We start from the raw sequence: 22,724 nt of genomic DNA, 5'->3' as shown, positions 1-22,724 counted from the left end.
TTGAGGGAGGGCAGACTGTAACGTTCTGCTCACTCTGTTTTGGATGTGCACGAATGTCTCTCGCCCTGAGTCTGGCAGTATCAATTTACAGGATAACTTTTTTTTAACCTAGAACGACTTCTAACCACTCTTTTCCAGCTCCCAGAGAGACAAAAGCTGCTCAGCGAGGTCCGCCGTCTCTGGTGCGTCATCTCTTCTGTGATTGGTCGTTATTTTCCGGGACACGCCCAACAATCCTGATTGGGCGTCAATGCCCTTTTGTTAGGGCAAAGGTGGACCCCGGTGCTCGGCCGTGGGCCTGCCGGCAGCCAACGCGCAGGCGTGCAATCTCGCGTTCGGATTGGTGGAAGCCCGCCTCCTTGGTCGGCGCACGCTCCATGGGCCGGAAGGGCGGAGCTGCCGCTGTCAGTTGGTCGGAGAGCCGCGGCCTGAGGCGTCCTGCCCATCCCGCCCCCTTCCCGGCGCCTCAGACGCAAGGTGAGGCGGCCCGGGGCGGCGAGGGCCGGGGCCGGGGAAAGCGCTCGGTCCAACCGGGGCCCTGCTGGCGGGGTGGGCCGGGGCGGCGGCCCGGGCGCGGGATCGCGAGGCCCGACGCCCCGTCGAGCCCTGCGCAGCCTCCTTCCCGGCCGGCCGCGGGCAGCGGGCTGTGTGGGAAGAGGCTGGCGGTGCCCGATCGGGACACTGGGGGTGCGATGGGCCCAGGAGGTGGGAGAGGACGCGCTGCAGCCCTTGATAACCTTTCAGCTCGCGGCAATCCTCCTGCCCCAGCCGCCCGAAGCTAGGGTTGCGTTATAGGCGTGGTGACCCATGCCTGCCTGGGGTGGGACCTCTTTGCTTGTGCCTGGGTTTGTTTCTTTGTCAGCTTTTCTCAAGCATTCTGTGGAACAAATATTGGGGAGTAGGTTTGGGAAGGAGAAAACGCGTTCCCGAAAAGCCTAGATTTCTGTTGTACAGCCCGCCTTGACGGTGGACTAGCCGTAAAGGCAGATGTCTCCAGACCGTTATCTGTTTCTGAGAATCAAAGCTGTGCGTAGGTGTACCGGTGCCTGTATGCTCCAGTGATTGAACTGGATGCAGCTAGGTCTCTGGAGATCTAACTGAAGTTTGAAATCCTTATTGACCATGCAGTTCCTCGATTTCCGTAGAATTTGAGACCCTAAAAATATCAAAGCAGAACATGGACAGATAGAAACAAATCACACTCGAGTGGATGGAGCTTGAAGCAAATGAAATTATTTTTTTTATTTTAGAGACAGGGTTTCTTCTTAGCTTTTGGTTTCTCTCCTGGAACTAGCTTTTCTAGACCAGGCTGGCCTCGAACTCACAGAGATCCGCCTGCCTCTGCCTCCCGAGTGCTGGGATTAAAGGCGTGCGCCACTACCGCCCTGCTGAAGCAAATGAAATTTATCTTAGTTGTTTAGTTTGTGGAAATGCCAAAGAAGCCGAGTTTTTAAAAATGTTTAATAGACAAAGATTAGGACCTTAATTATGTCTTGGCTGTGAAACAGTAGGCAAGGCCCCTGGCCTGTATAAGGCTTAGTACTCCCATCTGTGAAATGCAGTTTTCTTTGTTTTGATAAAACTATATATGTGAAGTGTTTCGTGCATTGATTTAGTGCCTTGGGCACTTAATTTTTAAGAATACTTGTTTACGGGGCTGGAGAGATGGCTCAGCGGTTAAGAGCACTGACTGCTCTTCCAAAGGTCCCGAGTTCAATTCTCAGCAACCATCTGTAATGAGACTTGGCGCCCTCTTCTGGCGTACAGGCATACATGGAGGCAAAATGTTGTATACATAATAAATAAATTAAAAAAAAAAAAGAATACCTGTTTACTGGTAAGTGGTTGCAGCTGAAACCCATTGGTTGCAGGTGCGGAAGTTCCCGTGGTCTGAGATGTGCAGCTGAGCTGAGGTGGAATGGTGGGGGGAAAAACAGACTGGCCATGACTCAGTGGCTCTGGGTGACCACTGAGATGTGGATCAGGCCACTCTCAGCTTTGGCCCTGGGTTCTACTACAACACTTTGGCCACTTGGTTTTTCTTCTGTGCTCCAAACAAGAATCTGGAGATGAGAGGGTAGCGGTTAGCATTTGTTGCATGCTCATGAAGTACACAAACACATTTGAGCTCAGCAAATTCTCAGAACAGACCCACAAGATACATGGTTATTAGCTCCATTTTATGCATGAGGATGCTGTGGCTGAGATTTTAAAACTTGGGCAAAATTTCAGAGCCTGTAATACAGAGTGAGGGTTTAAGTATTGGTCATCCAAATCTGTGTTTTTCAAAAACATCTTGAGAAGAGGTCTTAGGAGTATGGTGTGAGCATGTAGCAGTGTTGAAGTTAATCCTTGTTACTGCTTTCTGTGTCTCTCAAGTCTTACTCTCTACCCTTTCCCCTTCCTGGATCTAAAGTATAGAAGTTACAGACTCTCATCCACTAAAAGGCTAGGTGCACATAGGCACTGAGAATTCCTGTGAGTTTCAAAGAAAAGTTTTAAAGCTCTGATGTAGATAATCTTAGAGAATCATGTTTTCAGAGTCAGGGTCGCTGGTACGTCAAAGATAGCCGTGCATCTCTCTCTCTCTCTCTCTCTCTCTCTCTCTCTCTCTCTCTCTCTCTCTCTCTCTCTCTCTGTGTGTGTGTGTTTGTGTGTACACGTGCTGTGCTCGCAACCCCACACATCACAGACATGGCAGTGCGTGTCACCCCAGTGCTAGGGAGGTAGGTAGAGGGTAAGCCTTTTAGAGCTTGCTCTAAAATCACTGTAGTGGAATCGGTGAGTTCCAGGTTCATTCGAAATATATCTTAAAAAATAAGGTGGAGAGGGAGCAAGAGAGATACCCAGAGTGGACTGTGGCCTCCACATGTGCACAGAGACATGCACACAGACAGACATAAACACACGAAACAGCTTTCTGTCGATTGAAAGTTTGAACATTGTTTAAATGGAGAGGAATACTTTAAAAAAAAAAACTACCATGCAGATTAGTTTCCTTATATTGTCATACATTTGATATTTTGAATTCTTAAAGTGTGATCCTCAAATACTATAGTAGCTTGAATAACTTTAAAAACAGAATTTTGGGGCTGGAGAGATGGCTCAGTGGTTAAGAGCATTGCCTGCTCTTCCAAAGGTTCTGAGTTAAATTCCCGGCAACCACGTGGTGGCTCACAACCATCTGTAATGAGGTCTGGTGCCCTCTTCTGGCCTGCAGACATGTGTCTCTGCCTCCTGAGACACAGACAGAATATTGTATGCATGATAAATAAATATTAAACCCCAGAATTTTGAAAAAAATCTTGTAACTTACTTTTTCTGGAGTGCAGAGGATCTCTGTGAACCGAGGTGGGAAACGTGAGAAAGCAGTGTTCAGGCTGCTTGGGAGCATGCTGAGTTTTACAGCCTTCAGTGCTGTGTGAAGATGCTCAATAGCTTTCGTGCTGAGAGCTGCCCGAGAGTCCGCTTTTGTATTTGTACACTGGGCATTCTGTCTCTGAAAGATTTTCATGTGTTTACCTTTCCTCCTCTTTGTAATTGTCCTTAGTAAAAAGATTTACAGTGTTTCTGAGTTTTTAAAGTATTGTTCTGTGTATGTCCTTTGCATTTCAAAGTGCATATAAGTAAGGCATGAGAGGCTTCCTCTGTCACATCCTTTAACTACCTTGTCTCTGGAAGAACAAGTTTATTTTTTACTGTTGTGTCTGCTTCTTTCTCTTGCTGCAGACCATTCATCAAACAGAGTGCATTCAAGAGCTGCAAGTTTGTTACCCAAGATGATGAATGCTGACATGGATGGTAAGGTCTTTGTTCTTCTTTGGTGTGTGCTTCTGGCTTTCTGTATGCTTTTGCTTTATTAAACAATGGAAAGGGCAGAGAAACAGTCTTTATGAGGTTTAGGTTAGCTGGGCAGTGATGGCACATACTTTTAGTCCCAGCACTTAGGAGACAGAGACAGGTGGATCTCCAAGTTTGAGGCCAGGCTGGTCTACAGAGAGTTCCAGGACAGCCAGGGCTACATAGAGAAGATTTAAGTGTAGCTTCTTTCCCATTTACTTCAGAAAGCATCCAAGGTGGCTTCTGTTCTGTAACTGTATGGCAAGTTCAGCTTAGTGCCCGTCTACCCTGAAGTGTACACGGTAATTAAGACAATGCTTATAAAACGTTCTGCAGAATTTTAAGTGTTATTGCCAAAACAGTAATAAATAAATTTATTTATTAATAATAAATTTAACACTTTTGATTACAGCAGTCGATGCTGAAAATCAGGTGGAATTGGAAGAAAAGACTCGACTTATTAATCAGGTGTTGGAACTCCAACACACACTTGAAGGTTAGATTGCATTTAGTAGCTTTTGTGAATGACATCCAGTTAACTTCAGAGTCCATGTTAATAGTTGGTGGGGTTTTATTTGTTTGCTTTGTTTTTGTTTTTTTGCTATTTTGTAAAAATAAAAAAATGTTATTTGTACATGTGGGCAGATGTGTGTGCAGGGCACTCTTATGGAAGTCAGAGGCTGACCTGTGGGAACATTCCTCCCATCATGTGGCTCTTGGAACTGAACTCAGGTCACCAGGTTTGGGTTGCAGGTGTCTTTACCCAGTGAGCCATGTTGCAGGCCCTGTCGTTTTCTCTTTCTTGCTGTTGTCTACAGCCTTGCCTGGTGGTCTAAAGGACACATTTGCCTAGTAAGACCAGTCACTGCTCTCATACATCCTCCTTAAGGTGTTATCAAGATGCTGGTTTACCGCAAGAGCTCTTTTTAATCTGGCAGTGTGTTCCTGAGCCTGCTTCAGGAAGGCCCTATTAAGATGAAAAGAAACATTACTTCTAGAGATTCAAATTGATGGGAGATTTGTTTTCATTTCCTAGTTTCCTTCCATAAAATTACTAGTGCCACCAACATGTCTTCTGATGGTCAATGTCATTAGGTATGGTTAAGTTTGGGGCACAAAGTGAGCAACAGTTTCTCATTTGACAGCGACAGCTCTGCCCAGATTGTCTGCTCGTCCCTCTGCTTTACAGGCCTCCTTTAGTTGCCTTTCTGTGTGGCTTATTTCCTCAGTTCCTCAGGCCTCTGCTCAGATTACCCTCAGAATAGTTAACTCTAAAAAAGACTTCTTGCAGCTGGGCGATGGTGGTGCACGCCTTTTTGGGAGGCAGAAGCAGGTGGATCTCTGTGAGTTCGAGGCCAGCCTGGTCTACAAGAGCTAGTTCCAGGACAGGTTTCAAAGCTACAGAGAAACCCTGTCTCGCAAAACCAAAATAAATAAATAAATACCTTCTCATCTGCTTTTATGACCCTTAGCCATTTTGCTTTTTCTCCAGAAAAAGTGTGACATATATTGACATACTTGGTGTTTCCTCCTGACACCTGGGTACCCGTGTTACTGAATGCACGTGTGCTCACATGTAACCATGTTCACTGCTGCTTCTGTTGCCGCTGCGCATTTGTTAGATGTGTCCATGGAGATGACTTTGCACTAGCTCTCCAGGACCTGCATCTGCTGGAGTTTTAATTGACGTTTAACTGCTGCTTGGGTCTCACTGAATCTCTGTGGAACCCGGCTGTGTTAAGCTGCAGATTGTAAATATTTCCAGTAAAGACATTATAGTTTCATGTGGCAGGACATGAACCTTTAAAAACATAGTGTTGTCTAACCACTGTAAGTGTTAACATAAATACTGTCTACAGACTGAGTCCCATGGGAAGCTGTCAACAGGCACCATCTTCTGACTTATACTCAATAAATTCTTTTTGCTTAAGTCTTTAGCCCCATTAATCTGAATTGAAAAGCAGAAAATTTATGAATTGTGATACTTATTTATTGGTAGTGCTTGGGGTCAAGTCCAGGGTCTCACACATGTAGGCGCTGGGAACACCCTTAGTCTGGTCTCAATTTTTTAAGGATGAATCTTGCATTTCATAACATGGAATAATTGACATGATTTTATTGATAATTATATTTTTTTTTAAATATAGATCTTTCTGCAAGAGTAGATGCAGTTAAGGAAGAGAATCTGAAGCTAAAATCAGAAAATCAAGTTCTTGGACAATATATAGAAAATCTCATGTCTGCTTCTAGTGTTTTCCAAACAACTGATACAAAAAGCAAAAGGAAGTAAAGGGTTCACCTCCCTCTTGTCATGGAGTTGCTGCTTTTTTTTTTCTTTAAAGCTTGGATATGATCCAGAAGTTACAGTATCCTCCTTTGTTTCCTTGAGTATTTATAAAGAGAATGTCAGATCTAGGTAATATTAACTGCTTAACAGGAACCATCCCTAAGTTAACATTATATGTATTATGTTAGTCTATGACAATGTGCAAATGTAGAAACTTTATAATTAGAATTACAGATATTTATGAAACTTGAAGATGAATGTTTTGCCAATTTGCATATATATATATATATATGTTTAGCACTGTCTTTTATCATATGCCTAACTCGTAAAATACACAAGAGAATAACCATGTTGTGACAAAGTGACCAAAACCATGTACTGAATGCACAGCTCTGTACCTTGTCCACCGTCGTGTGCCTCTCCTCCATCTGCCTCTTCCTGCCCATCTCCCTGACAGTAACCTGAGTAGTTGTCACCTACCAGAGCAACCTGAACTGTAATTGTTGATTCTTAACCAAAATAAGACACTTTCTTAGCTAAAGCTTGCCATTTGTGATATTTAGTAATAAGATAGGATTGCTGGTTTCTCTTTAATAGATTGAAGCTATACAAAATGAAGATTTCTTTGAAATGTAAATTGTCACATTGAGAAACTCAACACTCTCTTTTGCACAAATAGCCCATTCAGTGTTGAAAAGATGAGAGTGCTGGTCACATGTGTGTGAAAAATAGAAAATCTTGAGGAAAGATAGAAAGGGGGGAAACTGGATAAGCAGAAGTCACCAGCTCCAAATCCTTTCCCTCCAGATGTGTTACTTCTGGCCCACAGTTGCACTTTTGGGACAGTATGAGAGCAGACTAAGTCTGGCTGACATAAGCTGGTTAAGTAAGCCACATGTCAGAGAGAGACCAGTTAAGAATTTGGTCTCAAGGTTTGTTTGTACCCAGGAGATGAACTTTTGCAAAATGAATTGAGAGTATATTAGTATCAGAATCATGAATATAAGAGAGTTTTGTATATGTGATACTTGTTAACCTTAGTACTTTATCTCAGTTGTTTTCCCAGAAATTTTGTAAACTCAGCTACGTTGTTTGCAGAATTTTAGTCATTTCTTTTAATAATTTTTAAAAATTTAGTTTGTAGCTTTCATTTGATAAAGGAGTTGATATTGAAAGTAATATTGGAATGTTACAATAGGGAAGATCCACTAACGCAGCTGATGGCTCTTAGATTGGGCTGTGCTGACTCGTGGAATTATCTAATGCATTAGTGGTGGGATAGCTGTATGGACATGTAATCCTCACATTGCAGATATTTTGCAACCCTTTTGTGACTGCATTACAAATATTTAAAATTGTGTTCAGGTTATGCTTTGCTGTTTAATAAAAAACTGTTTCAGAGGTTGTGTGTGTGTTTTGATATAGTTGCTAAGTAAATGTGCAGTGGTACCCTGGGTTTGCAGGGCCATAGTGTAATAATGTATCTTATGTAAGCATCCAAGACTGCTACAGCAGTAACCTTTTATTAAGTCTTTCAGGAGCTTACCTAGCTAGCTGAAGTTCTAGGGAAGGGGCTGTGTTTGAGTTAGGTTCCTACCCTCTATTGTTTCCAGCCTAGCTGGCTCTACTGAACAGATTGTTCTGCATCTCCAGTTACACTATTCCATTCACAGGAAAGAGAATGAGAGAATGGGAGTGTGCAAAGTCTAGGTGTTACGGGCCCTGCCTTGAAATGGCAGTCTCTATACATCCAAAGCCTAGGGTGGCTGATAAATGATTTCTTCCCTGGGAAGCCATGTGTGGTTATAGCTTATCTCTGTGGAAGGAGGTGAAGGACCTGTTGTAGTGATAAGGGAGCAGGCCTGCTTTTCGTCCCACCCGGCTTCCGCAGGGCTAGCTTTACACCCGAAATAACAACACACAAATTGTATTCTTTTAAATACTGCTTGGCCCGTTAGTTCTAGCCTCTTATTGGCTAACTCTCACATCTTGATTAACCCATTTCTAATAATCTTACCGGGAAAGATTCAGCATGTCTGACCTGGCAGCTGGCTCCATGGCATCTGCCTCACTTCCCTTCTTCCCAGCATTCTGTTCTGTCTACTCCACCCACCTAATTTTCTGCCCTATCAAAAGGCCAAGACCATCTCTTTATTAACCAATGAAAGGAACACATAGACAGATAACCCTCCTACATCAACCTGTCACTAGCAGTCCAGCTGCAGCTTGATCTTTTGCTACAGAGTATCTGGAGCTACATCCCCTCACAGAGAATGCATTCCAGCACCCCTCATCTAGTTAAGTGATAAGCTCAAAATCCAAGAGCTCTCTTGAGACCCCTCAGTTTATCTGTTTTCATTGTTCCCTTGTCTAGAGTATTATGGGACAGAGTGGTCAAGGAAAAGTTCTCAATATGGAGAGTGGAGTCAAAATAAATCTTCAGATTTGAGGCAATTGTGGAACACCTTGCTGTCCACCTGATCGTTTTTCACCATCTCCTGTGCTTCTCATCCCAGAAGTTATTCTGTTCCACCTCATCCCACCCCTCAGGCTGGGAAAGCAGTTCACTTGTTGACTGGGACTTGGTGCCCATTATTTTAAGTCAAGCTCGAGGTTTTTGTTTTTTCTTTTGCGAGTGTAACCTCAAACAAACATGAAACCTTTTTAACTAGTTCACATTCATTTCCTGTTTGATTTTGATTGCACAGAGGAGGAGGACAACCTGCAAGAGTCAGTCCTCTCCTTCCACCATGTGGGTGCTGGGGACCAAGCTCAGGAGGTCAGGTTGTACCCTAACTGATGTGGGATATCCTTCTGGATATGTGCTGTTTTTCTTAGTTAATGAATAAAGCTGTTTGGGCCAATGGCTCAGCAGAGTAAAGTCAGATGGGAAATCAGAACAGAGAGTAGATGGAGTCAAGGAGACGCCATGTAGCTGCTGAAGGAGAAAGATACCAGATCCTTACCAGTAGGCCACAACCTCATGATGATACATAGATTAATAGAAATGGGTTAACTTAAGATGTAAGAGCTAGCTAGGAATATGCCTGAATCATTGACCAAACAACGTTGTAATTAATACAGTTTCTGTGTGATTATTTTTGGGTCTGGGGATCCAGGAAATGAACAGTCTCTGTTTACATCTGATGAAAATCGTCTTGCTTTGAAGCCATGTGTCTGTGTCGGGCATAGTCAAGCTCTCTTCAGCCTTGATGTGTAAGCCTTTTCCCCTAGGATTTGACTTCCTAATAGAGGAGACCACCTTGGGACCAACTGAAATGCAAGGAAAACAGCTCTCACCAGAGCAGAGCTACAGGCTGGAGGTCGGGTGTCTTTGGTGTAACAAGTACCAGAGAAATGGTTTTATTTTTTTAAAAAAAATCTTTTGAAAATTCATTCAATATATTCTGATGACAGTTTCCCATCCCCCGCCTCTCAGGTCTCCCATTTCCCCACCCATCTAACTCCACACCTCTCTTTGGTTTTTCAAGACAGGGTTTCTCTGTTAGCCTTGACTGTCCTAGAACTTGCTCTGTAGACCTGGTTGGCCTTGAATCACAGCGATCTACCGGCCTCTCGTGAGTGCTGGGATTAGATTAAAAGTGTGCATCACCACTGCCTGGCTCTTTCCCTTTCTATAAAAAACATTTTCAAAACAGACAAATAAAACGAACCATAGTAGTGAAACAGCAAAAAAGGGATACGCACGAATAAACATGGAGACTTGAGTGGACATGGTCAGCATGTCTGTAACACTAGCCTTAGAGGTGGGGGAGGGAGCAGAGGCGGGCAGACCTCTGGAGCTCTCAGACCAGCCAGTTTAGCCAATAGATGGGTTCTAGGTTCAGTGATAGACCTGTTCCACAAATAAGGAGAAGAGTGATAGAGGTAGACACCAAACATTGACCTGTGGCCTCTCCACATGCATGCACACACTGCCACATGCACACACTTGTACACCACACACAAAACACAGGTGGGGAACCACATAGTGTCTATTTCTGACCCAGACTTTCCTTGGTTCAGTGACCAACAGACCTTAGAGTTCTCATCTAACCTTATCAGTTGTCTGCCAAATCCAGCAAGACTTCTGCCAGGTCAGTTCAGAGAGAGTCCCTCAGCTGCCACAGGTGAGGTGACCACCCAGGCCTGCCTTCAGCAGTAACAATAATAATCCCCTTACGGATTAGTATGTTTCCATCCCCCAACCCTCCAGCTCACTAATCTCTGCTTGCTACACTAGTAGCTGAGAGAGTCTTAGCAATCGCAAGTCTTGACACGCAGCACAGCGCTCCTGCACAGTAGTGTTAAAGTAATTTTCTGTACTACTTTTCTATCTCTGTGGTGCTGGAGCAATGCCTGTCAGGAAACAGCAGCAAGCTGCCTGTTGAGGACCAAATGTGTCCTCCTCAAACACACTGAAATCGTGACACACAATGGGATGGAATTGGGCCATGTGACCTTAGAGAGAGACATGATGAAGGCAGAGCGTTCGTGGGTGGGGTTATAAAAAGACCGCAGAGGGCTGGAGAAATGGCTCAGAGGGTAAAAGCATTGCCTGCTCTTCCAAAGGTACTGAGTTCAATTCCCAGCAACCACATGGTGGCTCACAACCATCTATAATGAGGTCTGGTGCCCTCTTCTGGCCTGCAGGCATACACACAGACAGAATATTGTATACATAATAAATAAATAAAATTTAAAAAAAAGTTAAAAAAAAATAAGACCGCAGAGAACCCACTTGCCACTTAAGGGCACAGGAAAGACCACACTCAACATTTGGGAGGCGTAGGCACCTTGCCTTACCTTGGCCTCCAGGTCTGTGAGGAATGTGTTTTATTGTTGTGCAGAATCTGTTTTGTTATAGCAGCCAGACAGAAGGTGGCACCTCCCACCAGGTCCCAACTGAGGTGCTTCCTTCAATCCTGACACTACCATCTCACCCAACATTTGGTTCACATTTCTGCTGCCCACTATTTACAGGGTATCGCAGACCACAGTCCCTTAGTTAGGAACTTACAGAACCAGATGCTTTGGAATTTGGCATTTTTCAGATTTTATAAACTGTTACGACTTGTATAGGGGCACAATTTGGAGCAGTTTGTGTCTGCATCAGAATCCCTGAGAATCAGTGATAACTGGGAGAAAGAATGAGTATATAAAATAGAAGCGCAGAGAGAAGCCCAGCTAGCTGGGAGCTCAGGTTGGGCTGCCAAGTGAGATGGTGTTCAGGTGGTGAAGTTGCTTGTGCAGAGATCGGCCTTTCCTTTTGGAACTGTTCTTAAAGAAGCAAACTCCTGTGATGTAGAAGTGGCCGACATCAGCTGAGCGCTCATCTCCTCTCAGGTCGGATACCTCACCCTTATTCCTGCCAGTCCTTTCCCCTTTAATACATGGTCCTTCCATAGGATAAAACGAGAGTAGAACCAGGCAGTGGTAGTGCATGACTTTAGTCCCAGTGCTTGGGGAGGCAGAGGCAAGTGGATCTCTGAGTTTGAGGCCAACCTGGCCTACAGAATGAATTCCAGGGCAACCAGAGCTGTTACACAGAGAAACCCTGCCCCCCCCCCCAAAAAAAAAACATTAAAAAAGAGAGTAGAATTTTAGAACTTAAGATTAATTTTATGGTCAGACGCGAAGAGAAATGGATCTAAATTCTTTAGCTGTAAGCTTCACTTTGTGTGATAGTGCTGACACCCACTCCTGACTGTCACCAGGAACTTCTCAGTGCTGCCGTAACCAATGTAACCACCACCAAGTCTCAGAGGTTGTTTGCATTCTAAAGATCGCTTGTAAAGAGCCTGTTACATGACAGCTGCAGACAGACAGACGAGGAATGGCAGTCTTGCCTCTTAGCTACTTCATCCAGAAAACAACCACAACTGGTTCCACCGAACCCAGAGATTAGTGGAATTTAAAGGACAAATTTACTGTAACAAAGACTTAGGTTGACTCTATGACAGCGTCTCTCTAGGTAGCCCTGGCTGTCCTGGAACTCACTGTGTAGACCAAGGTGGCCTCAAATGCACAGAGACCCACTTGTCTCTGCCTCCCAAGTGCCACCACACCCAGCCCAGAGTCTGTTTTATGACCTAGGAGTTTTGAGGGATACTAGAAGCTGAACGCATACACTGTAACCACTGTAAGTGGTTATCCTGTTTTAAGATTTTCCAAAGATTTATCAAATGTCTGTTATTAAAATTTGAAAGTAACCCTACTTTTCTACAAAACATAAGAGATTGTGGCAGACACATAAAGATGGTTTTCTGGTTCTCCTAGTGTCTCCTAGACTGCCGTTACTATTCTGTGCACCCGGGCCTTAAGAGACAGACTAAATGTTCCCACAGTGGCTGGAGAGAAGGCTAAGTGTTAAGCTCACACCATTTTTGCAAAGTTCCTAGCACTTGCATGGAATCTTGCAACCTCTTGTAGCCACCGCTCCAGGGAGTTCCCAGGTAAATGTTACCCCGTGCAGAATACATATAATTAAAAAGTCTTTAAGTATGTTTCCAAGTTTATGTTTTCTCCCATCAGCATGTCTCATTTAAACTATCAAGAGGAGATGGTTTCTGTGGTGGTTTAGTGTAATGGTTAATGCTCTGGACTCTGAATCCAGTGATCTGAGTTCGTATCTTGGTGGAACCTCATCAATTCAGACCACGAAACCCAATATAAACGGCTGCCTTGCATGCTTCAGCATTGCCGGGGGCATGTTTCACTTCATTTCTTAAATGAGAATGGCCCCCATAAGCAAGCATACATATTGAATACTTGGTCCTCAGATGGTAGAACTGTTTGGGAGGGATTAGGAGGTGTGACCTTATCCGAAGAGGTTGTATCACTGGGAAATAGGCTTTGAGGTGTCAAAAGATTTATGCTGCACTGGCTGGTTTTGGGTGTCAACTGGACACAGGTTAGAGCCAGTTGAGGAGGTGCCTCCATAAGATCCAGTTGTAGGGCATTTTCTCAGTTAGTGATCTATGAGGGAGGACCCAGCACACAGTGGGTGGTGCCATCCCTGGGCTGCTGGTCCTGGGTTCTGTAAGAAGGTGGGCCGAGCAAGCCAGGGAAAGCAAGCCAGCAAGCAGCCTCCCTCCATGGCCTCTGCATCAGCTCCTGCATCCAGGATCCTGCCCTGTCTGAGTTCCTGTCCTGTCTTCCTTCAATGATGGAGAGCAACACTAAAGAGTAAGCCAAATAAACCCTTTCCTCCCCAGCTTGCTTTTTGGTCATGGTGTTTCGTTGCAGCAATAAGAAGAAATCTTAACTGAGACACGTGACATTCTCAGTGTGTTCTCTGCCTCTTACTTGCAGATCAAGGTTAAGTTCTCAGCTGTTCCTGTTACCACGCCTTTGCTGTGATCTTCTGAAACCCTAAACTCAAATTAAACTCTTTTATAAGTTTCCTTGGTCATGTCTTATCACCAAAGTAGAAAAAAAAATGAAGACAGCTTTATTTCCTAACCTTCTCACACTATCGGAAAAGCATGGGACCTATATGCTTTGAGAATAAATGCTTGAGACTGTTTGAAATATGTTTTATTATACAACAGATTTAAGAAATTGTCTAAGCTGGGTGATGATGGTGCACGCCTTTAATGCCAGCACTCAAGAGGCAGAGGTAGGTGGATCTCTGTGAGTTCGAGGCCAGCCTGGTCTACATGAGCTAGTTCCAGGACAGGCACCAAAGCTACACAGAGAAACCCTGTCTCAAAAAAAAAAAAAAAAAAACAAATCAAAACAAAACCAAAAAAGTTGTCTAAGTCACTTGCTATCTCATCTCTCATCTTGCTAAAGGTAAAAACATATAGCCCAAAATCTAAGAGACCTCAGCAGGTGTGTGTCCGGAGTGTGAGTTAACGTGTTGTCTGTTCTGGACAGTTTCTGCTACATACAAAATCATTTTACAGGCACGCATGCACACACATAAGGACAACTTTGGAATTCAGATCTCTCTGACTTGCCATGCCCACATGGCAAGCACTTTTGCCCACTGAGCCATCTCCTTTAACCTTACGCTAGCGCTTCCGTTGTGTCCCTCCAAATGGAGAGGACACCAATGTCACTCTGACCAGTGGAAGGGAGCCTCGCTGGAGAGTGTTTTCTGGGAAAAGCAGCAGAGGCTGGAGAGCTGGCTCAGTCATCAAGAGCACGAGGGCAGAGGAGCAGGATGGGAGCTCACAACCTCCTGTGCCTCCAGTTCCAGGACATCTGCGCCCTCTGTGGGTCTCCATGGGTGCCTGCACACGTGTTCGAAATCCACCAAGAGTTTATGCACACTGGAACAGGGCCATGGGGAAAACAGTCACTCTGCTTTCCCACCACCCTGGAAGATGTGAACAATCTCATTGGCTCCTCTCAGTCTCCTTTCAGGAGGTGAAGCTAGGGTGTATTTCCAGTGTGTGAGTTCTGAGCACACCAATGCAAGGAAGCTGTTGATAGGTGGGGGTGTGCATATCTGCAAACCCCAACTGTAAAAGTTCCTTCCACAGGGACTCAGTGTTATGGTCGTCCTCTAGTCCTCCTGGAGACTCGAATGGCCCTTCGAAGGGTTGACACACACTGCTGAAGAGTAAAACATCCTCCAGTAAAACATTTTGAGTGAAATGACGCTGAAAAGGTAGCTCGTTTGGGAACCTGTGGGAGGAGAGATGAGCACCCTGGAGTCTGCCTGAGGGACTAGCAACAGGCACTGACAGAGGTCCTGATCGGCTAGCCAGTGAGGGGCGACCATGCAATGCCACTGGATCTGGCCACAGCCTGGGTACTGGCAAGAAGGTATATAAGGTTCTTCCCATTGCTGAATTAATGAGCTGTTTGCCTTTTCCCTGACTCCCGATGTCTATGCTATTGACTGCTGTGGGGCAATGGTCGGTACCCTGTCACTAGAATTTTAAATAAATGCTGATTGGCCAGGCAGGAAGTAGAGGCGGGGCAACGAGAATTCTGGGAAGAGGGAAGTTTCAGTCTGCAGTCGTCACCCAGACAGAGTGGAAGCCAGGCACAGAGCAAGCAAGATGTGACTGCCTCACCGAAAAAGGTACCAAGCCACGTGGCTAACACAGACAAGAATTATGGGCTAAAAGAAGTTATAAGAGCTAATAAGAAGCCTGAGATACTAGGCCAATCCATTTATAATTAATGTAGATACCTCTGTGTGATTTCTTTGTGACTTAATGACTACGGGAACCAGGCAGGACAGAAACCTCGGTCAACAATTGACTCTGCGCCTTCTCGCCTCCTCCCCTGAGGGAGGCATTAGGACCCAGCAGTGGGCATCTGTCCCTCTCAGACACAGCTGTGAGGATGAAACAGACTCAGAATACATGTGACCTCATTAGCAGAAACTTATGGCAAAAAGACAGAGCTGAAGAATTGGGTTCAATCATTAGAATCCTGAAAAAATAAACGAAGCCTTCCCTGTATGATCCCTATGGAGTGTATGATTTAAACGAGAAAATACTGAGCAGTGGTAGGTGGCACACGCCTTGAGTCCCAGCACGCGGGAGGCGGGAGCAGGTAGATCTCTGTGAGTTTGAGGCCAGCCTGATCTACAGACTTCCAGAGTGGTCAGAGCTACAGCCAGGCTACTTAGAGAAACCCCTTCTTGATAAACCAAGAAAAAATTAAATTTTATTTCAAGAGTGGTATGTACACACAGTTTCATGAACGAGGTAAGCTATTTGGGCATGAAGTGGCTACAGAAGCTTGAAAAATGTCCGTACAGTATAATATTCCATGTAGAATATGCTTGCATAGTACCCAGTGATTGCATGAGTGACACTTGAACTCAAGTGACATGCCTGTCAACACAGAACCCCTCCAAGGAACCTCTACGTGAAGTGACCTAATGATAGTGTGACTCAGGCAATGTAAGTGTGGTCACATACAACACTTTAAAGTGCTGACGACATCAAATGATCATACGGGAGCTGGGTCACTTTCAGTCTGTACAATAGAACGTACTCAAATTGTATTATAAAACTAACTTGTATCTTCTTGCATAGCCATTTAAGTGGAAAGTCTGACAGGCGACGTTTCTAAATAGCAGGTTTGATGACTACATGCTATCTTGCTCTACAAGACCAAAACTATCTTCCAACTATTAAAACCGTCACTTCTAAGGATAGTAAGCAATCTCTTGGCGCTCATGTAATGTGCCATTTTCTTTTATTCTAAATCCAAAGACCAGTTAATTTCAAAGTTGCTTCCCCCCCAAAGAAAGAAAGAAGTATCTGAAAGACTAACATTATTCGATATTTGGAAAGAGTTTGTGCAGATGGATCTGCTGTCCTTCTGGGCACACTAACTTTGGAACGCCAGCTTTCTCTCTCTCGGGGATTTGCAATCTTGACACACGTCAGTCCTTCTGTATCCTCCTCTTGCGCAGTGACTTTACCGGGGCATCTCCAGATCCTGTGCTCTCATCAGCGTCTTTCATCTGCAAAACAAAATGTTTCCTTCCCTGTGACCTTAACTGTCGGTAGGCAGGCGCGAGCGTATTTCTCGTTCTTTAAATAAAGTGTGTGCTCCAACTGCCCAACGCTGTGTTACACGGGCTCCTGTCCTTCAGGAAGTTGCCTCGCTGTCTTATTTATTTACAAGTGGCCTGATGACATTTTCAAAATAACCCTGTTTATTAAATAAGCATGTGGCAAAGACCACTCCTGCCCGCCCCTGCAGCATTTTCTTTATGACTCTGAATATGGTCTCAATCTCATAGGGAATGGCTGTGCGATTCCCACTGTGGGATTCAACTGCTCATCCCATTGTTGGTGAGGGTGAATTAAGACAGCCGTCTTTTCAGCAGGAGGCCTGCATTTTAGACACTCAGAGATCGCTGTACCTCTTTACCAACAGAGTTATTATTATTTTTGCCAACACACTCTACCTTTACATTGTGTGGCTCAGGTGAAGTGCTCCTCTATCAGATGTCAACACATGTGACTCCAGTTTTCTGCCTTCTCTATCACTTTGTTTTAAAATGTCATGGAGGCGCTTACTCAAGGAAACTGGGGGAAGCATGGTGGAGGCTGTTCCTGCAGGGAGGCTTACCTCGTCCTCAGACCCAGACTTATTGAACTTGTTCATCTCTTCCTGCCCCTCTATGGTTTCCCCTTCTTCTTCACTCTTCTCTTTCAGTTCACCAACTTCCTCTTCTAGAGGTGGAGATTTTGTTACTGAAAAGTATTAAGGACAATTAAGGGAGATTAATTGAAATTCCACAATTAAAAAGCAACTTCTACCCTTCAAAACTAAAAAAAAAACCTAGCTAATTGTAAATACTTACTATTTTACACTTATAAAATCATCTTTGAAGTGAAGCAAGTTTGTAAAATTATTATTATGTAACAGACAATGTGCAAATAATTCTCAGCTTTCTGGTAGCCATGATCAGTGACAACTTCCCTCAGGGTGATCTGTCTTCTCCAGCCTGCTGTCTAAGTCAGGGTGACTCCTGTCTTCTCTGGCCTGCTGTCTAAGTTATCTTGCAGCCTGCAGGTATCGCCATTCACCTTTGTTATTCATTGGTTCTCCTATGGATTCTCTTTAGCCAAATCACCAACTTTGTCACTGTCATTATGAAAGGACAGGGAGGAAGTGGGGAGAAGGGGGGAGGAGAAAAAGAGGGGAGAGCAGGAGAAAGAGGAGGAGGATACCACCATAATGTGGGATTTCCTTCTGTATGCTGTGATTACCATTGATTAATAAAGAAACTACTTTGGACCTACAGCAAGGCAGAACTTTGCAAGGCAGGGAAAACTAAACTGAATGCTGGGAGGAAGAAGGTGGAGTCAGGGAGAAGCCATGGAGCCGCCAGAGACAGCTATGTTGAAACCTTGCCTCATAGTAAAATATAAAATAATGGAAATGGGCTAAATTAATATATAAGAGCTAGCCAAGGGCTGGAGAGATGGCTTAGTGGTTAAGAGCACTGCCTGCTCTTCCAAAGGTCCTGAGTTCAATTCCCAGCAACCACATGGTGGCTCACAACCATCTGTAATGATGTATGGTGCCCTCTTCTGGCCTGTAGGCATACAAGCAGACAGAATACTGTATACATAATAAATAAATATTTTTAAAAAAGATCTAGCCAATGAGAAGCTAGAGCTAATAGGCTAAGCAGTGATTAATTAATACAGTTTCTGTGTGGTTGTTTCAGGAGTCTGGACAGCTGGGAACCAACAAGTGACCTCCTTACTACACCACCGCATGCAAACAGGAGCATGTCTTGAGAGCTATATAAAGTAAAAACTTAATTTACCAAAAATTAGGTTGAGGAAATGGAAGGCAGCACATGTCACCTCTGCCTTCCACATATTCCACATGCATAGCGTGGGGCAGCGGGAAATGTAAAACTGCCTTCTAAAATAAGGCCCTTCTGATATTGAAGTATTCACAAATTTGCTGTTTGTGAATACCCTCTAAAGGAGACAGAAACATCAATATAAAGCACTATAAGTTACAAAGACTCTGAGAACTGACAGCCTAAAGAATTTACACCCCCTTCTCTCTCACACCTCTCTCTCTCTCTCTCTCTCTCCCTCTCTCTCTCTCTCTCTCTCTCTCTCACACACACACACACTCTCTCTCTCTCTCTTCCCCCCCACACATACTTGTTCTTTTTAAAGAACTTAGTCTTGCAAGTTGTCCTCTGACTTCCATGTGTGCTCCATGACAAACACATGCACACACATGTGGAAGGAACCCCAGGAACACAATGGCTCACCACGCTAGACTTGAGAAGACGTTGGGATGCTGTAGGTGCCCCACTGGGGTGAGGGTATGTCTGGTCACCCACTGTGTGTAAAGAGTCAAAGAGTCTCATAAACACAGAGGCTATGGGGTGGCTGCTCACAGGGCTGTCCCTCAGAGCACTGCTAATCCACACTACCAGAGTCACGTGTCCTTGGCAGTTCAAATGTGTACATTAGACACGGAACAAGGCAGAGCACTGCAGGGCTGGACGTTCTCTGTCAATGCGGAAAGGATGTTGGCTGTCACAGTCTCAGTCACCAGCCCAGCCTCACCCTTTTCTGCGATGATGACATCACTGTCACTTGGCTTCTTTTCCTCTTCCGAATCTTCGGGCTTCTCAGGGGCCTTCTCCTCCTCTGTCCCTTGTTCCAGAGCCGCCTTGGTCTGCGACTTACATATGTTGGCTGTCTTAGGACCCATGTCTCCATATGTTCTCTGTGGCAGTTTAACAAAAGCTGTTCTTACTAATAGCAAAAGCACGCTTTTTATTTTATTTTTTAAGGCACAGTCTCCAGTTACTGAAACAGACAGCGTGTGCTCATCATAACATTTATCTACCGTTTCTTTTTGCGCTGACAAGGTACATAACTCACGCTCGGTTAACCTCACAGGAAACGGAATTCATTGCATCTACACCAAATTTGTTATGCTGCTTGATTCCTACAGCTCTAGAACACAAGCAAGTCTGGAAAACAAAGCTGAAGAAAGTCTGTTCTCTTTACCTTTACTTTTCTTGGCCAACAAAATGAAACAACTACGGCTATGGGCAGCCCAGCCATCACAAGGTACATGAGCCAGAGCCACGGGCGCTCCTCTGCCGCTGTCGTTAGCTGTCTGAGCACACCGGGCTGTGGGGGAAATCAGCACAGGGCGTTCACCAATGTCCAGGGGGAATTAATTATGCTCATTTTGTATCACACACTATACATACACACCACACTACAATACTACATCACACACACACTACACAACACTTATACACACTATACTACATGCATACTACACACAGTACACACATACACACTCATTATACACACACTATACACATACACACACACTACACTACACACACTACATACATACCACACCACATGTACACACTGCACTACAAGCATACCACACACAGCACACACACACTCATTATACAATACACACTATACACATACACACTACACACACACGACATGCACACACTATATAAACATACACACTCAGTACACACATACACACATATACACTACACACACTACACATATACACAGATACTACACACACACCAAAAATAAAAAGAAGAAAAAAACATTTTTGACAATATGTTCTGTTATTTAAAGAGCTTACTAATAAAATCACTCAGGTATTATTGTCTTTTTCTTTTTATATGAACAATTTCACAAGTGACCCTTGTGCATGAACTTTATTTTAGAAACATAAAATCTAAGGTAACAATCAAGAAGCTAAAGACACCGAATGGGGGAGGGGAACGGTTTGGCAGATGAAGGAAAGCTGGCACCCACAGAAATGCTGGCTGCAGTGGCCTGCATCTATAATCCCAGAGCCCTCATGGTAAAGGGGGAAGTGGAGACAGTTTCTGGGGGCTCCCAGGCCAGCTGGGCCGGAGCACATGGAACTGCAGTCGATCCAAACAATGATGCTGAATTTAGAGTTCTCGGTACTTCTCTAAGGGAAAATATTTGAAATGCATATTGATTCCTGGTAACACTTAGGCTTGCGCTGCCAACATGAAAACACAAAGAAGTATTTCTTACTGCTGTAAACCGCAAGTAGGCTTTGAATTTCATTAAAGCTACCGTGATTTAAATAGGGAAGGAGGAGGACACAGGCATCTGCATGATGAGTTCACCGTAGAGTCTACGCAGCAAAGCTAAATTGTCTGTAAACTCTATTCCAGCACGCCTCCTTGGTGTTTAGTGATTGCTGCACCTGTGCACACCCCACAGGCAGGGCTGGGGCCCCAGGGCTCCCGCCCACAGTCACTATTGTACCTCATTAGCATTTGCCACCATTATCTTCAGTGCCCAGCCATCGGCAGCCCAGCGATCTGCTACCTCCTTTTCTGAGCAGATGATAAAATTATCGAAGTAGATGTTGGGAGTCATGGACCAAAGCTCTAAGCCCAGAGCACTGAAAGAAGTCAGAAGGAATGGGTGATCATCCTCAAAATAATCTGGGTTAGGGATTTTCTGAGGACTCCAGATCCCCTGGAAGAAACAACAAATGAAAACATTTTAAATAAAGTTATGTCACTAAACAAATGAAAAGGAAGACAAGAGCCCCTTTGTAAGGGACAGGGAGATGGCTCAGTTGGCAAAGAGCCTGCCCCTGTGTGAGGAATGAGGGCCCGAGTTAAGGCTCCAGCACCATTTAGAAAACTGGTCCTGCAGGACAGGCCTATAATCCCAGACCTGGGAAGACGGGGACACAGTGACCCTGGGGTTTGCTGGCAGCTGGTCCACTTGACCAGGTTCAGTGACGGACACTGTCTCAAAAATGGTAAGATGAAGGGCAATCACACACACAATGCTATATGAAGAAAGACTACAGTGAAGAATTAGAATCTATAACCACATTTGCACAGTGTTAGAGACATCAAAGAGTCATGACAAAGACGCACTTGAGGGTAAAATAAATAGTGGGAGCAAAGCCAGATCACTCCAAAATGTCTGACAGTCTAAAAATTCTGAATTTTGAGTGTGAAAGAAATAGGAGTTCATAAGGCACAGACACTGACTTTTGAAATGGACAACGTTAGTACTCTCCATGAGATTTCATTTATTTACTTCTGAAACAGAACTTTATTCCACAGGAAGCATCAACTGTCTACTGGGAAGAAGAAATATATAAAATGAGACAGGGCTGTCCTGGAACTCATTATGTAACAGATAACGCTGGCCTCCAACTGTCTCAGAGATCCACCTTTCTCTGCCTTTTAAGTGCTGGGATTAAAGGCATGAACCACCGCCACCTGGTTGCTATGTTTTCTCTTTTTGAAACTGATACTTTATTTTTTAAGACCAATATTTTTGATTTGACCCTAGGTCTTTGGACTGTCTATGCTCTGGTTCTTGGTCACCAAAACCGTGTCAGGTAGGAGTTCCTTCTCGTGGAGTGGGCCTTAAGTCAAATCAGACATTGATTGGCTACTACCCCAAGTTCTGTGCCACCATTGCCCTAGCATATTTTGTAGGAAGACAGATTGTAGGTCAAAGGTATTGTGGCTGGATTGGTGTCTTTGTTTCTCTTTCAGGAGCCTGTAGAGTACATCTCCCCACAAGCACCAAAGAGACTAGAGTGTAGGGGTGAAGGTTCTGTGTACCTGCACCAAAGAGACTAGAATGTAGGGGTGAAGGTTCTGTGTACCCGCACCAGAGAGACTAGAACATAAGGGTGAAGATTCTGTTTACCCGCACCAGATATATTAGAACGTAGGGGTGAAGGTTCTGTGTATCCACACCAAAGAGACTAGAAAGCTCCATGTAGGTGCTAGCTTGACTTCTCCATGTTAAATGAGTTGTGTGGGTGTTGTCTTCAGCAATGTTCACCCCCCCCTTATCAGTTTTTGGAGACTGACCCTTTGTCTTAGCAACAGTTGGGGTTGTTTGGGGATTTCCATGGTTCCCCTTGGCAAACAACTCAGTTGAATGCAGCTCGGTCCAGTCACTGGGAGACAGTCACTGGGAGACAGTGACCGGAGATGGCCATTTAAGATTCCGTGTCCCATTACCAGGAGTCCTTATTAGTATCACCTTCATATATTCCAGAAAGTTCCCACTGTACTAGATTTCCACCCCCCAAAGTCCCCCAATTCCAGAGATCTCTC

At 44.5% G+C, this 22,724-nt stretch overlaps 2 protein-coding genes and 1 pseudogene across 3 annotated transcripts in view; 1 reads left to right on the top strand and 2 right to left on the bottom strand.

The window, feature by feature from the left end:
- The window catches only part of LOC126513290 (phosphoglycerate mutase 1-like), a 7,995-nt pseudogene extending 7,616 nt beyond the window's left edge, over window positions 1-379 (bottom strand).
- On the top strand, window positions 352-7,528 carry Scoc (short coiled-coil protein). Of its 2 annotated transcripts, XM_050161575.1 has the most exons (4): window positions 354-477; window positions 3,730-3,801; window positions 4,253-4,336; window positions 5,988-7,528. In XM_050161575.1, exons 1-4 carry the CDS (start codon window positions 378-380, stop codon window positions 6,128-6,130), a joined length of 399 nt encoding a protein of 132 aa, XP_050017532.1. In that variant the 5' UTR covers window positions 354-377; the 3' UTR covers window positions 6,131-7,528. The 2 variants fall into 2 exon arrangements, with proteins under 2 accessions (XP_050017533.1, XP_050017532.1); XM_050161576.1 differs by lacking the exon at window positions 4,253-4,336 and having other exon boundaries at window positions 352-477.
- Window positions 7,529-15,813: 8,285 nt separating this feature from the next.
- Clgn (calmegin) overlaps window positions 15,814-22,724 on the bottom strand; it is a 30,857-nt gene continuing 23,946 nt past the window's right edge. Inside the window, exons 11-15 of the mRNA XM_050161568.1 lie at window positions 20,890-21,105; window positions 19,609-19,734; window positions 19,159-19,321; window positions 17,183-17,307; window positions 15,814-16,568 (exon numbers count right to left, since the gene is read on the bottom strand). Coding sequence (XP_050017525.1) covers window positions 16,488-16,568; window positions 17,183-17,307; window positions 19,159-19,321; window positions 19,609-19,734; window positions 20,890-21,105 — 711 coding nt within the window. The 3' untranslated portion in view covers window positions 15,814-16,487. The remainder of the gene's footprint in view (window positions 16,569-17,182; window positions 17,308-19,158; window positions 19,322-19,608; window positions 19,735-20,889; window positions 21,106-22,724) is intronic.

Source organism: Alexandromys fortis, unplaced genomic scaffold, assembly GCF_014885135.2.
Source record: "Alexandromys fortis isolate MF-2015 unplaced genomic scaffold, M_Fortis_MF-2015_v1.1 scaffold_127, whole genome shotgun sequence".
NCBI lineage: Eukaryota > Metazoa > Chordata > Mammalia > Rodentia > Cricetidae > Alexandromys > Alexandromys fortis.
Note: the sequence above shows the minus strand (reverse complement) of the source record. Positions and strands in the feature narration are given on the sequence as shown.

Bases quoted from the DNA above. Each gene is read 5' to 3' on its own strand.
- Scoc (XM_050161575.1), top strand. From the start codon at position 378: ATGGGCCGGAAGGGCGGAGCTGCCGCTGTCAGTTGGTCGGAGAGCCGC. The intron at 478-3,729 runs GTGAGGCGGCCC...CTCTTGCTGCAG, and splicing joins CCCGGCGCCTCAGACGCAAG to ACCATTCATCAAACAGAGTG. The intron at 3,802-4,252 runs GTAAGGTCTTTG...TTTTGATTACAG, and splicing joins GATGAATGCTGACATGGATG to CAGTCGATGCTGAAAATCAG.